The sequence below is a fragment of the Platichthys flesus genome, chromosome 8 (genome assembly GCF_949316205.1).
Source record: "Platichthys flesus chromosome 8, fPlaFle2.1, whole genome shotgun sequence".
NCBI classification, from domain to species: domain Eukaryota; kingdom Metazoa; phylum Chordata; class Actinopteri; order Pleuronectiformes; family Pleuronectidae; genus Platichthys; species Platichthys flesus.
The window spans coordinates 15,671,049-15,685,393 of record NC_084952.1 but is presented as its reverse complement, the minus strand read 5'-3'; the positions used below and the strand labels follow the sequence as shown (position 1 = coordinate 15,685,393).

The window sequence follows — 14,345 nt, the reverse complement described above, 5'->3', positions numbered from 1 at the left end:
GTCACAGCGATCAGCTCCGACGACAACAAGCACGCCCATAATGAGGCTCAAACGACTTTTTATTTCCCCCCACGTGTCAAAAAAATCACCGGGTGGCGTCATCATCATCAAATTCATTCAGAGATTCTCCTCTGACTCACAGCATCTCTTTCTTTAAGTGTCTACTTCTACATGTCCTTTGCTCATTTGACCTCTTCTTCTTTCCTTGCTCACATTCATGATCTTATATCCACCTCCTCAATAACCATTTTCCGGCTCACTCCCAGTTCAGCCCAGCAGTCCTCACCTTGCGCCACCGCTCTCACTCTATTCCCTCTCTCTGTGTACTGTAGGTTAACCCTGCAGACATAAAGACGGGCTATCTGTCCATCATCATGGACCCAGGGGAGGTGCCTCTGGATGAGCAGTGTGAATACCTGCCTTACGATTCCTCGCAGTGGGAGATCTCCAGAGACCGACTGCGACTGGGTGAGCGACGGGGGCGAGTGGGAGAGATTGAGGGGATGGATTGATGGATGGTTGGATAAAGAGAGGGAGGGAGTAGGCGTGTATGTGAAGAAATATCAGGGCGCGGTGAAGAGCGAATAGATTGATGAAACCAAATTACTTTTCCATTTCCAGAATCCTTAATGGCATGAGGCTGGATCGCAGCCAGCATGGCAAAGTGCTGCCAAGTAAAGTGCTAATGTTAAATATGTGCTCATTCCCAGCACAGCTTCTTTTTTTTTAAATGCCCTGAGGAAAAGCATCTGTTCCACAACTCCGACTTATGGGAACACGTTTTCCAAATGCTACAATTCAGGTTATAATTCCTCTCCCTTGTGTATATGGATTCCAGATGCATTTACATTATGCAAGGGTTGCTGCCTTTTGTGTTTTCCAGTGAGACCAAGAAAAGCAAGCCTGCATTGAATACATATTTTTTTTATGTTCTCTTTCCTGACATAGGAAAAGTTTTAGGCCACGGAGCGTTCGGCAAAGTAATTGAGGCATCAATCTGCGGCATCAGCAAGAGCAACAGTTTGCACACGGTGGCTGTCAAGATGCTGAAGGGTGAGATTTGTCTTTGTGCTGTTCAAACCGTGTATTATGAAAAGCCGCCGGAGAAGCCGCCGCTGCACAGACGTGAAGATGATCTTGAACAGAGTAAACAGCTCGGATATTAAACATGCAGTACAGTATGTGGAGCGTGCGACTCGATGTGAAATCTAAAAACACATGTGTAAAGTAAACAACGAGATATGTATACGTATTTAATGCGTAATAATGGATTGTGTGTGCACGTGATTCAGATGGATCCACAGCCAGCGAGCACAAGGCCTTGATGTCAGAGTTGAAGATATTGATTCACATAGGAAATCATCTGAATGTAGTGAACCTGTTGGGAGCCTGCACCAAACCTAGCGGTGAGTAAACGCACTCACACAGATCACAGTTTATGTGTGTGCCAAGTTTGGTCACAATTATTAGTGTCATCTATTGCTCTGGTGTGTGGCTGCAGAATGTCGCTAGACATGTTTACATGGACACCAATATTCTGATATTAATCCGATTAAGAAACTTTTCTGAATATAAACGGATTACCTTGACCCAAGAATAAGCAATATTCAGATTAAGACTTAGTTGCATTATGCTTAAATCACAGACTGTATTAAAGATGAAGGACGCGTCTCAACTTCCCTCCACTATCCAGAAAAGAAGCTAAAATGTATCCGGATACAAACTCTGCCATCTTGTGCATTTAGAGCCAGAGTCTGTAGCGATCGGGGAATGGAGCCATGGTAGCAAGGTCCCGGTTGACCAATCACAAGTCAAGCTCACCTGTCAATCAAGACTTTTCACCTTGTTGTTATAGCATTGAATAACAAATTTAAACCAAACTCACTTGAACAATTAAATAAACATCACAGTGATGAAGAATTGCCTAAAATAACAGAAACCGTCTTTGAGAAGAATCTGTACTCTTGACTTTTTAGATTGTCTCATGTCCCATCCGCTAACATAGGGGAGGCAGTTTACGACATATACTGCAGCCAGCAACTTACAACAGTCACCGACTGCTTAACGACATATGCTCTGGATTTGAGCGTAAACAAATAGAGGGATGAAATGTTGACATGAGTCAGAGTCAGACTAGGCTCTGGAATATGAATGAAATATTCTATTAGCAACTCGTGTAAACATTTCGGAATGAATCAGAATATTGGATTTCATGTAAACACAGTCAGTGTACCTAGAAAAATAACTACAATACGGTTTATGTTCTTCTTGTCACCATTACTGCTTCTATCGATCTCCTTCATCCCTGCTGTTATTCTGCTTTGAAAAACATGTTGTTGTGATGCTGGTGTGGTCACATTAAATACAACATCAGGGAATGTTGTACTGTTGTTGTTTTTTAAGAGACAAACACCGGCAGTCTGACCTCCTCGGAGCGGTGCTGCTGGCTCCGTGGTTACTTCACAGCGAATTCCTTGTTAATGAAGTGTTTACATCATTTCGTCTGTCCCCCTGCAGCTTCCACACAACTTCTCTTTTTAACAGCAAACCACATGTGAAAGTACAACAGCTGCCTCTTTGTCCCCTCGTGGTCCACACATCCATCTGACCAACACAACACATTCGTGAAGGGTGTACATCTGAACATGTTTATGCTGTTTACCTTAAAGTAAAGCAGCCAGGCATATAAACTGACAGGAAGTGCTTAAAGGACGCAGCCCGCCCCGAGACTTAGAATATGGAGTGAGAGAATAGAGTAGCTTCTCAACAAGAGGCAGATATCATGTTAATGTGTTTTATCAAGTTAGAAAATAATGTGAAATGAGGGAAATGAATTGTAGAATTATTATATACATATATATTGTGACTGTCACAAATTGTGTGTCAAGATGAACAACACGTCTCTGCTTCCTCCAATGAGGTCGCGTGTGTGCAGTGGCGACCTGAGGATCAAGCCAGATACATGGGATTGACCAATCAGGACTCAGTCTTAACTGTCAATCAGGATGTTTCAGTCCATTCCTATAACATTAAAACCAAATTTACTGAAAAGACTTCCACTTGGACTAACATCAGTGTGATAACAGACCTTTTAGTTTGGTCCACGTCCCATGTACTAACACGAAAAGGCGGGACTTATGACCTATACTGCAACCAGCCACGAGGGGGCGAACAATACACTTTGGCTTCACTTTTGAGGAGCCATAATTTTGTCCATTTTTACAAACAGTATTGTACCTACTGTTATGATTAGATAGGAAATCTGTAGCTATTCAAATTGTCTGTATCAACAGGTCCACTGATGGTGGTAGTGGAATACTGCAAGTACGGGAACCTGTCCAACTTCCTGCGGGCCAAGAGAGAGTTCTTCCTCCCATACAGGGTACGAAAACACAGACACAGCTTCTTTAACATTTGTTCTGCTGTGATCATGTGTCTGCAGCTTAATCTTCAGAAATAATCTCTTCTTCCGCTTTAGTCTTTCCTTTATTGAGCAACACTCTTAATATCTCTGTTTAAGCTGTGACCCATTTGCAGACATGAACTCAGGACTTTTTATTGAGTTTGTCTTTTTCATATGAAGAACAGTACAATATCTGGAACATCCTGGGTAGAGGATGCAAGAGGCAAAACTTGATGTGCCTCTTGCACAAGGCACAACTTAGATGGCACTTACAGCACTTACAGCACTTAAATGGCACTTACAAGGAGAGGCTTTGGTCTAGTGGCAGAAACTTGGACTATAGGGCAAAGAAGGTCTCTGGTTCGTCTCTGGTTTGACTCCACGGAGAGACAACAAAAGATCCAAAAATCCAAGAGTCTCCCTACCCTGTCTAGAGCCCCTGAGCAAGGCACTTTACTCCACCAACATCTGCTCCCCGAGCGCCGTACATGGTCGCTCACTGCTCTGTGTGTCCTGCACCAGATGGGTCAAAAGCAGAAGTTAAATTTCCCTACCTGCATGAGTGTGCCTGTGTTTGGGACAAATAAATGCATCTTAATCTTAATATACCACTGTAGTTTTGCTTTATTTTGAAAAATTGTACTTTCTTGATTCTTGTTGTTCTTGGTCTGTACCCTCAGGGTTGAATGCATTTATTGTAAGTCGCATTGGATAAAAGCGTCAGCTAAATGAAATGTAATGTAATGTAATGTTAACCATCCACTCCGGAAATCACGTATTTTGTGTTTACAGCAGCTCAACACCAGCATCGGCCCTCAAAAGCTGTCAAATCTGGTTGTCTTTTTGCAATTTGACATATTCATCAGCTTCTTCTTTGTGTTTCTTCACCTCCTTTTCTGGACATTTTACTGAAAGTTCCCTTACAAACCTCTAGAGCAACTAGGACATTCTCACATACAGCCCTTACCAATATTTTCAGGAAAAGATCTGGACTTCAGTGCACGTGTGAATTTGCAGCTCCGCTCTCTTGTTCCTACTTTCAGGATCGCTCTCCAAAAACCCAAAGCCAGGTGAGACGGATGATCGAGGCGGGTCAAATGGACCAAAGGGCTCATCAGCCGCCTTCTCCGCCCTCCCCCCCTACACCCAATACTCCACAGCCTCCGTCATCCAACACATCCGGTCAGATTCCTGCTGGGGAGAAACGTAAGTGACACAGCAGTCAACTATATCATTTATTATTAGGCCATAAATGTGGCTTCATGGCCGCCTCTCTGTTCCTCTCTCCAGTGGAGGACTTGTGGAAGACTCCTCTGACGATAGAAGATCTCATTTGCTACAGCTTCCAGGTGGCTCGGGGGATGGACTTCTTGGCCTCCAGAAAGGTTAGTTGTCAGCGTTATACAGGCAGAGAGTGAATGAGCTGTGGTGAATTGCGGCGGAGGTCGGCAGCAGAGGCAGGAGGTTGTAACCCACATCGTGCAGCTTGTCAGCGCTCTCTTAGTTAATCACGTGACCATTTATAACGAGAAGCTGGGCAACACTTTACTCTTTCAATACGACAGGTTTTTTAATATCACTCCAGGTTTTCACAGTTTCTTTGTGTGTGAGGAAAACGAGGGTTGATTCCTACAGACCTTCAAGGAATTTGCATTTTTCCCCCTTTAATCTCAACTCATATGATCAGGGACATTTTGTTATGTTTTTAAGAAAATTTGGTAAATTGCTGATGTCTAGTTAATTGCCATTTTAGACCCACAATGCAATGCTCCCCGGAAAGAAGCTACTCACAACGGCAAAACTGTAGAACAACTCTCAGTTGTCGGCACTACGTTAAGCTCATTACTAGATTAAATTAGGTTGGGTTCAAACTTTGTAATTATAGATTAAATGAATTTAAATTGAATGGCCGTATCTATAAGTCTATAATAACAGTGCATCCAAAGACAATGTGGAAGAGGTCGGTCATTGTGATGAAACTAAAGAGAATAAGCATCTGCTGCTCTAACTCACGTTCCAAAACCCAACGTACTCACACAGAGAATGATAGATAGATTGATAGATTGATAGATTGATAGATTGATAGATTGATAGATTGATAGATTGATAGATTGATAAATAGATGGATACAACTTTCAAACAAAGTAAAATATGAACTTGTCTCATCAGGTCCTTTGATGAGGGTAATTACATTTAGTGCATATTCTGAAATTAGCTTTATTTATTTATTAAATTCATGAGGTGATTATTTATATATATATATTCAGCCGCAGTCTGTCTGTGTGTGATGAATAATGGAAATTCAAATAGTCAGAGCCAAAGCAGCTATAAGGGATGGGACGCTGTACCCTCACAGTTTGGCCCCCGTAAGGCGCGTTTACGTGACAGCTTTGTGAATGATGTCAGGTCTCCTGCACTGACTCCATAGAGCTGAGACACAGTCCAGTCCCAGTCACCAACTGGCAAAGGGACTGACACAGGGACACACACACACGCACACTTACATGCACACATACACACACTTTAAGTAATTATGAAAACTTCTAATTACTCCAAATCATATCTGTACATCACTCATTATGAAACAATGTAGGCCTAATCCTGCAAACGCACAAACACACCAACATACATACACACACCCACATACACACACAAACACCTGTCTGCCGGGTTATGACGTATGTGCACTCGTATTTCTTACTTTGTGAGGTCCAGTGTCAAGGAGCACACCAACGGTATGGGGCCCTCAGACGGTGTGGGGCCCAAAATGGTGGGCCCCACAACGTTTATTGCTTTAAATGAGCTCTGGAACCTCCCCTAATGCCCCTGTTGCTTCTTCTTCACTTGGCCCACAAGGTAACAAAAAGTGGAAACGTGTGTTTGAAATTATTTGCTCTCTATCGCCCCCTACTTCCGGTTTTCCCATTTTCGCCCATACACACCAAGTAGAAGTGTGTAAACTTTCAGCCAATGATACGGGACGTGGGCGGGGCTTAGCGAATGCCGCGCTGTGGACCGGGCCTGCAGCTCAATGGATGACAGGTAAGCTTAATAGTTTTAGTGGAGTTTTACTTGGTTTATATGACATTTTCTTGTTCCTCCCCACAGTTTCTTGCAACTGCAGTGCAACAATTTCGCCATTGAGGATTAATAAAATACTATTTTATCAAGATCACTAGCTGCTAATGTTAGCATCGGATTGCCAGCTGCTAATATTAGTGTTGTATCACTGACTTATGTTAGCATCGGATTGCTAGCTGCTATTATTAGCATCGGATCGCTAGCTGCTAATATTAGCATCGGATCGCTAGCTAATAATAGCATCGGATTGCTAGCTGCTATCATTAGCATCGATCGCTAGCTGCTAATATTAGCATCTGATCGCTAGCGAATGTTTGCATCGGATTGCAAGCTGCTATCATTAGCATCGGATCGCTAGCTGCTAATATTAGCATCGGATCGCTAGCTAATATTAGCATCGGATTGCAAGCTGCTATCATTAGCATCGGATCCTTAGATGCTACATTAGAACCAGATATCTTGCTGCTGATGTGCTGTTAAAAATGAATGATTATTTTTATGCTGTTTTTGTTTGCCTTTATAAGTATTTAAACATCACTGCAGCATCATTATTCCAGTTTGTCTTAAAAAAAAGGCATACATTTATTGTGCATTACAGGGTTGATGCTATACAAGTATTATTTTAATAAGAAAAATGGCGTGTTGAATCCTGGGGTTCATGATTATTGGTGAATTTTATTATGCTACCGGCACAAACCTCTTGGACACACCTGTGGTCTGATGACTAATCCTAGATAATAAATCCATGTTTGCTGTCTGATTTGAAAATTATTTTAAAGAGGAAGAGGGTCCAGCCGGCAGAAGATGCAATATCGTGGGTTCTGTCTTCAAGGGACAAGCAGTGTTTTATAGAAAAATATATTGATAGTTACAAAGGTAAGAAGCATGTCTGGTCCAGTCGGTGTAGCATATTTTGCATTTCTCAGTACTATTCATTAACATGTACATATGGTATAAATAATTATTTGAAATAGACGTCAGAAGCAGATATCTTTAAAAACATCTTGCTTGTGGCTGCTGTTTAAGTAAAATGCAGCCTTGTATGGGCAATTTTACATAAGCCTGTCTTCTATCATGAATATTTACATTAAATATAGATGCAATTGCACAACTTTTTTTTGTGGTATATGGCTTGTGTGCACATGCATTATAAATAAATATCCTTGTTGTTGGAGAATGATTACATGCTAGCTCCAACTTATTTAAAAGAGGGCTGCATAATTAATCAAATAGTAATTGTGATCATTATTTTGGTCTTCCACAATTAAATAAACATGATCGACTGCGATATTGACATATACAATCCAACAGAGTAGACAGCTAGACAAAAATCAGAGGCAGAGTCTCAGAGCTAGTCTCTCGAAACAAAGCATCGTCCCATGGGTTTTTAGGTAATTCAGATTCAGGAGAGTTGTGATCATAAACAACAAAAATCTTATCCAAAGAGTGCATGCCACTTGCCTGCTCCACAAAGCAACACAAATATTAAACCCCCTGAATAAATCTCCATGAACTGCGGTTTAGGATTGGTAATGAATAATCGATATTCATATATTCGTTCATTAAGAATTATTCGAATAACATCCAAGCCTAATGAATATCGTTCTAGTCCCGCGCATTATGAGAAGAACATCTTCCGGTATCTTGTGGAGCTCGACTTCCTACAGCAGATGAGTGTAACGGGTGCTAAATCCCTGTCAGATATCTTAACGGACTTTAAGTTCATGGTCAGTGATTTGTACATCTAAAGAAAATATGTATTCACTCTAACCGTCCCATCCTTTCCCGTAAACTCACAGACCAGGGTTCCTAAACTGAAAAATAATGCCTTAGCGAATGATCGATTAATTGTTCAATAACGTTATGAATATTCGAACATGAAATCTCCTCTAAAGTCCCATCCCTACTGCGGTTCGATAAATGCATGAAGGCCAAGAAGGAGAATATTGTATTGATCCAATATTTCGCCGCTGCTCAAACATCAACTCAAAAATCATGAACCGCAACACTGTGAAGGGTGTTATCATTGTAAGGTAGCGAACTGATGGAAAACATGAAAATTAATGCAGTGCTCTCTTTAGGTACAAATCTGTGAATATTTTGCATCAATTTCAATCATGTTTTTGCCTCTATTAGATGCCCTGTGAATGGGATTTTGAAATCATGCTCTTTTTATTTAAATGTTAAAGTACTCTATAATCAATTGATAATTTACATGAAACCCTTTTGGTTATAATCATGTAGCCCTACATAGTGTAATAGGAGGTTTTGTTACTTTTTAGTATTGATGCTTCCAAAGAAGACGGATCCCTTGGAAGATTGGTTAATGAAAACAACAAATATCGAAACTGCACCATACAACAAGCCAAACTTATGCCTATTTTCCATTAAGCTTATTGAGGTAGGAACCGAAATAATCTCCTACTCTGGTGACTCAAAAGGGCCAAGCCATGAAAAGGTGACTAAATAATATTTCTAATGTCTAAATATTTGTATTTCTCCATTTATATAGAATTGATCGTGATCTGTGTTTTGAAAGATAATTATATGATTTCTCAGAACTAAATGTTACAATATTACAGTTTTTTATCTGAATTTCAGGTGACCAACTTGCAGACTCCCGCTGTGGCAGTAGAGACCCAGATATTAAAAGCAGATCCGAGCTCCCATGGAGATTCCAATACTGACAGTGCAAACTCACAGGTAAAAGAATGTTGAAGACGCTGTCATCACAAACTGTTTATGTTGACCTCTACACTATCTAGTTCATTTACATAGATATTGTGGTGTTGATATAGCATTCTAATACAGCTTTTCATTGAGGGTTACTCATTGGTGGATGTGGTAGACTTCTGATGAAGGAACATAGTTGATGACGTGTGAACCTCACTTAAACGAGCACACACACATCTCTAGTCTTTTCCTTATGGGGCCCAAATCATCTCAAACACACACATTAATGTTTCTAGTGATGCTCTAATGGGGCCCTTCCGTTTGGATCTCACTTTTAGAGATTTTACTCATACACACACACTCATAAATGTGTCTAGAGATGCTCTAATGGGGCCCTCCTGTTTGGATCTCACTTTAAGAGATTTTACATCAGTAAGGCAACACCTCTCATTATCTAAACCAAGTTATTACAGAAATATTATTACACTCTCTGAACTGTTATATGTTTAAAAAGGGTATTTTGAATGTGATCCGCTTTAGCCTCTTATATGTTGTTATGGCTGTAGTTCAGATCTTCAGAAACGTCTTTGCCACACACTTAGCTTTGGTTATATGCTGTTTTAGAATCGTTTATCACAGAGCTGACTTTTGTAACTTATCAATATCTTCAAAACCTCATCTGCATCAATTCATTATGTGTTTTTGTTTTTTATCTGAATTTCAGGTGACCAACTTGCAGACTCCTGCTATAGAGACCCAGATATTAAAAGCAGATCCGAGCTCCCAAGGAGATTCCAGTACTGAACTTGCAAAATCGCAGGTAAAAGAATGATGAAGACGCTGTCATCACAAACTGTTTATCTAGACCTCTACACTATCTGGTTCATTTACAAAGATATTGTGGTGTTGATATAGCATTCTGATACAGCTTTACATTGGGGGTTACTCATTGGCGGATTTGGTAGACTTATGATGAAGGAACATAGTTCATGACGAGGGAACCTCACTTAAACGAGCACACACACATCTCTAGTCTTTTCCTTATGGGGCCCAATTCATCTCAAACACACATTAATGTTTCTAGTGATGCTCTAATGGGGCCCTTCCGTTTGGATCTCACTTTTAGAGATTTTACTCATACACACACACTCATAAATGTGTCTAGAGATGCTCTAATGGGGCCCTCCTGTTTGGATCTCACTTTAAGAGATTTTACATCAGTAAGGCAACACCTCTCATTATCTAAACCAAGTTATTACAGAAATATTATTACACTCTCTGAACGGTTATATGTTTAAAAAGGGTATTTTGAATGTGATCCGCTTTAGCCTCTTATATGTTGTTATGGCTGTAGTTCAGATCTTCAGAAACGTCTTTGCCACACACTTAGCTTTGGTTATATGCTGTTTTAGAATCGTTTATCACAGAGCTGACTTTTGTAACTTATCAATATCTTCAAAACCTCATCTGCATCAATTCATTATGTGTTTTTGTTTTTTATCTGAATTTCAGGTGACCAACTTGCAGACTCCTGCTGTGGCAGTAGAGACCCAGATATTAAAAGCATATCCGGGCTCCCATGGAGATTCCAATACTGAACTTGCAAACTCGCAGGTAAAAGAATGATGAAGACACTGTCATCACAAACTGTTTATCTAGACCTCTACACTATCTAGTTCATTTACAAAGATATTGTGGTGTTGATATAGCATTCTGATACAGCTTTACATTGGGGGTTACTCATTGGCGGATTTGGTAGACTTATGATGAAGGAACATAGTTCATGACGAGGGAACCTCACTTAAACGAGCACACACACATCTCTAGTCTTTTCCTTATGGGGCCCAATTCATCTCAAACACACACATTAATGTTTCTAGTGATGCTCTAATGGGGCCCTTCCATTTGGATCTCACTTTTAGAGATTTTACTCATACACACACACTCATAAATGTGTCTAGAGATGCTCTAATGGGGCCCTCCTGTTTGGATCTCACTTTAAGAGATTTTACATCAGTAAGGCAACACCTCTCATTATCTAAACCAAGTTATTACAGAAATATTATTACACTCTCTGAACTGTTATATGTTTAAAAAGGGTATTTTGAATGTGATCCACTTTAGCCTCTTATATGTTGTTATGGCTGTAGTTCAGAGCTTCAGAAACGTCTTTGCCACACACTTAGCTTTGGTTATATGCTGTTTTAGAATCGTTTATCACAGAGCTGACTTTTGTAACTTATCAATATCTCCAAAACCTCATCTGTATCAATTCATTATGTGTTTTTGTTTTTTATCTGAATTTCAGGTGACCAACTTGCAGACTCCTGCTATAGAGACCCAGATATTAAAAGCAGATCCGAGCTCCCAAGGAGATTCCAGTACTGAACTTGCAAAATCGCAGGTAAAAGAATGATGAAGACGCTGTCATCACAAACTGTTTATCTAGACCTCTACACTATCTGGTTCATTTACAAAGATATTGTGGTGTTGATATAGCATTCTGATACAGCTTTACATTGGGGGTTACTCATTGGCGGATTTGGTAGACTTATGATGAAGGAACATAGTTCATGACGAGGGAACCTCACTTAAACGAGCACACACACATCTCTAGTCTTTTCCTTATGGGGCCCAATTCATCTCAAACACACACATTAATGTTTCTAGTGATGCTCTAATGGGGCCCTTCCGTTTGGATCTCACTTTTAGAGATTTTACTCATACACACACACTCATAAATGTGTCTAGAGATGCTCTAATGGGGCCCTCCTGTTTGGATCTCACTTTAAGAGATTTTACATCAGTAAGGCAACACCTCTCATTATCTAAACCAAGTTATTACAGAAATATTATTACACTCTCTGAACTGTTATATGTTTAAAAAGGGTATTTTGAATGTGATCCGCTTTAGCCTCTTATATGTTGTTATGGCTGTAGTTCAGATCTTCAGAAATGTCTTTGCCACACACTTAGCTTTGGTTATATGCTGTTTTAGAATCGTTTCTCACAGAGCTGACTTTTGTAACTTATCAATATCTTCAAAACCTCATCTGCCTCAATTCATTATGTGTTTTTGTTTTTTATCTGAATTTCAGGTGATCAACTTGCAGACTCCTGCTGTGGCAGTAGAGACCCAGATATTAAAAGCAGATCCGAGCTCCCATGGAGATTCCAATACTGAACTTGCAAACTTGCAGGTAAAAGAATGATGAAGACGCTGTCATCACAAACTGTTTATCTAGACCTCTACACTATCTAGTTCATTTACAAAGATATTGTGGTGTTGATATAGCATTCTGATACAGCTTTACATTGGGGGTTACTTATTGGCGGATTTGGTAGACTTATGATGAAGGAACATAGTTCATGACGAGGGAACCTCACTTAAACGAGCACACACACATCTCTAGTCTTTTCCTTATGGGGCCCAATTCATCTCAAACACACACATTAATGTTTCTAGTGATGCTCTAATGGGGCCCTTCCATTTGGATCTCACTTTTAGAGATTTTACTCATACACACACACTCATAAATGTGTCTAGAGATGCTCTAATGGGGCCCTCCTGTTTGGATCTCACTTTAAGAGATTTTACATCAGTAAGGCAACACCTCTCATTATCTAAACCAAGTTATTACAGAAATATTATTACACTCTCTGAACTGTTATATGTTTAAAAAGGGTATTTTGAATGTGATCCGCTTTAGCCTCTTATATGTTGTTATGGCTGTAGTTCAGATCTTCAGAAACGTCTTTGCCACACACTTAGCTTTGGTTATATGCTGTTTTAGAATCGTTTATCACAGAGCTGACTTTTGTAATTTATCAATATCTTCAAAACCTCATCTGCCTCAATTCATTATGTGTTTTTGTTTTTTATCTGAATTTCAGGTGATCAACTTGCAGACTCCTGCTGTGGCAGTAGAGACCCAGATATTAAAAGCAGATCCGAGCTCCCATGGAGATTCCAATACTGAACTTGCAAACTTGCAGGTAAAAGAATGATGAAGACGCTGTCATCACAAACTGTTTATGTTGACCTCTACACTATCTAGTTCATTTACAAAGATATTGTGGTGTTGATATAGCATTCTGATACAGCTTTACATTGGGGGTTACTTATTGGCGGATTTGGTAGACTTATGATGAAGGAACATAGTTGATGACGAGGGAACCTCACTTAAACGAGCACACACACATCTCTAGTCTTTTCCTTATGGGGCCCAATTCATCTCAAACACACACATTAATGTTTCTAGTGATGCTCTAATGGGGCCCTTCCATTTGGATCTCACTTTTAGAGATTTTACTCATACACACACACTCATAAATGTGTCTAGAGATGCTCTAATGGGGCCCTCCTGTTTGGATCTCACTTTAAGAGATTTTACATCAGTAAGGCAACACCTCTCATTATCTAAACCAAGTTATTACAGAAATATTATTACACTCTCTGAACTGTTATATGTTTAAAAAGGGTATTTTGAATGTGATCCGCTTTAGCCTCTTATATGTTGTTATGGCTGTAGTTCAGATCTTCAGAAACGTCTTTGCCACACACTTAGCTTTGGTTATATGCCGTTTTAGAATTGTTTATCACAGAGCTGACTTTTGTAACTTGTCAATATCTTCACAAACCTCATCAGCATCAATTCATCATATGTATTTGTTTTTTATCTGAATTTCAGGTGATCAACTTGCAGACTCCTGCTGTGGCAGTGGAGACTGGAAAGCAGTCAAGTATTTAATAAAAAAATAGGATTACTGCTATGAAAAGGAAAATGTATGAATTTGCAAGTTAATATTGTTGTTGTGTATGTATTTAATATTTTCGTGTGTGTTATGTTGAATGTGCCTGCCATTATGGGTTGGCCAGGGTCTATACCCTAAGTGAGAGGAGCTTTTTTTTTTTTTTTTTACACAATTTTTGTTTTGTACAATGTTTGTATTTAATATTTTGTAGTTATGTTAAATGTGCCTACCATAAAGGGTTGGTCTGGTTCTATACCCAGAGTTTAAACAAAAATGTTGTTTGTGAGAGCAGCTTTTTTTCCACAAAACATTGTTTAGTACAAATTCTTGAATAAAAGTCTCCATGATCCAGATATGTTGAGGAGGAGGTCATTATCTGTTGTCACTGAGCTAACCAGGGATGTGAATTGGTTGGTGTAGAGGGAAAAGAGAA

General features: G+C 39.8%; 2 protein-coding genes across 2 annotated transcripts in view; both read left to right on the top strand.

The window, feature by feature from the left end:
* flt4 (fms related receptor tyrosine kinase 4) overlaps positions 1-14,345 on the top strand; it is a 52,024-nt gene that overhangs the window by 32,611 nt on the left and 5,068 nt on the right. Inside the window, exons 17-22 of the mRNA XM_062393529.1 lie at positions 333-468; positions 949-1,053; positions 1,293-1,406; positions 3,294-3,382; positions 4,447-4,609; positions 4,694-4,788. Of these exons, the coding sequence (XP_062249513.1) occupies positions 333-468; positions 949-1,053; positions 1,293-1,406; positions 3,294-3,382; positions 4,447-4,609; positions 4,694-4,788 (702 nt within the window). The remainder of the gene's footprint in view (positions 1-332; positions 469-948; positions 1,054-1,292; positions 1,407-3,293; positions 3,383-4,446; positions 4,610-4,693; positions 4,789-14,345) is intronic.
* LOC133959132 (uncharacterized) lies at positions 6,084-14,265 on the top strand. The gene is made up of 9 exons (XM_062394231.1): positions 6,084-6,173; positions 7,337-7,360; positions 9,086-9,187; positions 9,882-9,977; positions 10,670-10,771; positions 11,466-11,561; positions 12,256-12,357; positions 13,052-13,153; positions 13,849-14,265. The coding sequence occupies exons 1-9, from the start codon at positions 6,084-6,086 to the stop codon at positions 13,906-13,908; spliced, it is 774 nt and encodes a 257-aa protein (XP_062250215.1). The 3' UTR covers positions 13,909-14,265.

Excerpts from the sequence above, each read along its gene's own strand:
- LOC133959132 (XM_062394231.1), top strand. The coding sequence starts at position 6,084 with ATGTGCACTCGTATTTCTTACTTTGTGAGGTCCAGTGTCAAGGAGCAC. Across the intron at positions 9,188-9,881 it reads CTGACAGTGCAAACTCACAG|GTGACCAACTTGCAGACTCC; the intron begins GTAAAAGAATGT and ends TCTGAATTTCAG. Across the intron at positions 13,154-13,848 it reads CTGAACTTGCAAACTTGCAG|GTGATCAACTTGCAGACTCC; the intron begins GTAAAAGAATGA and ends TCTGAATTTCAG.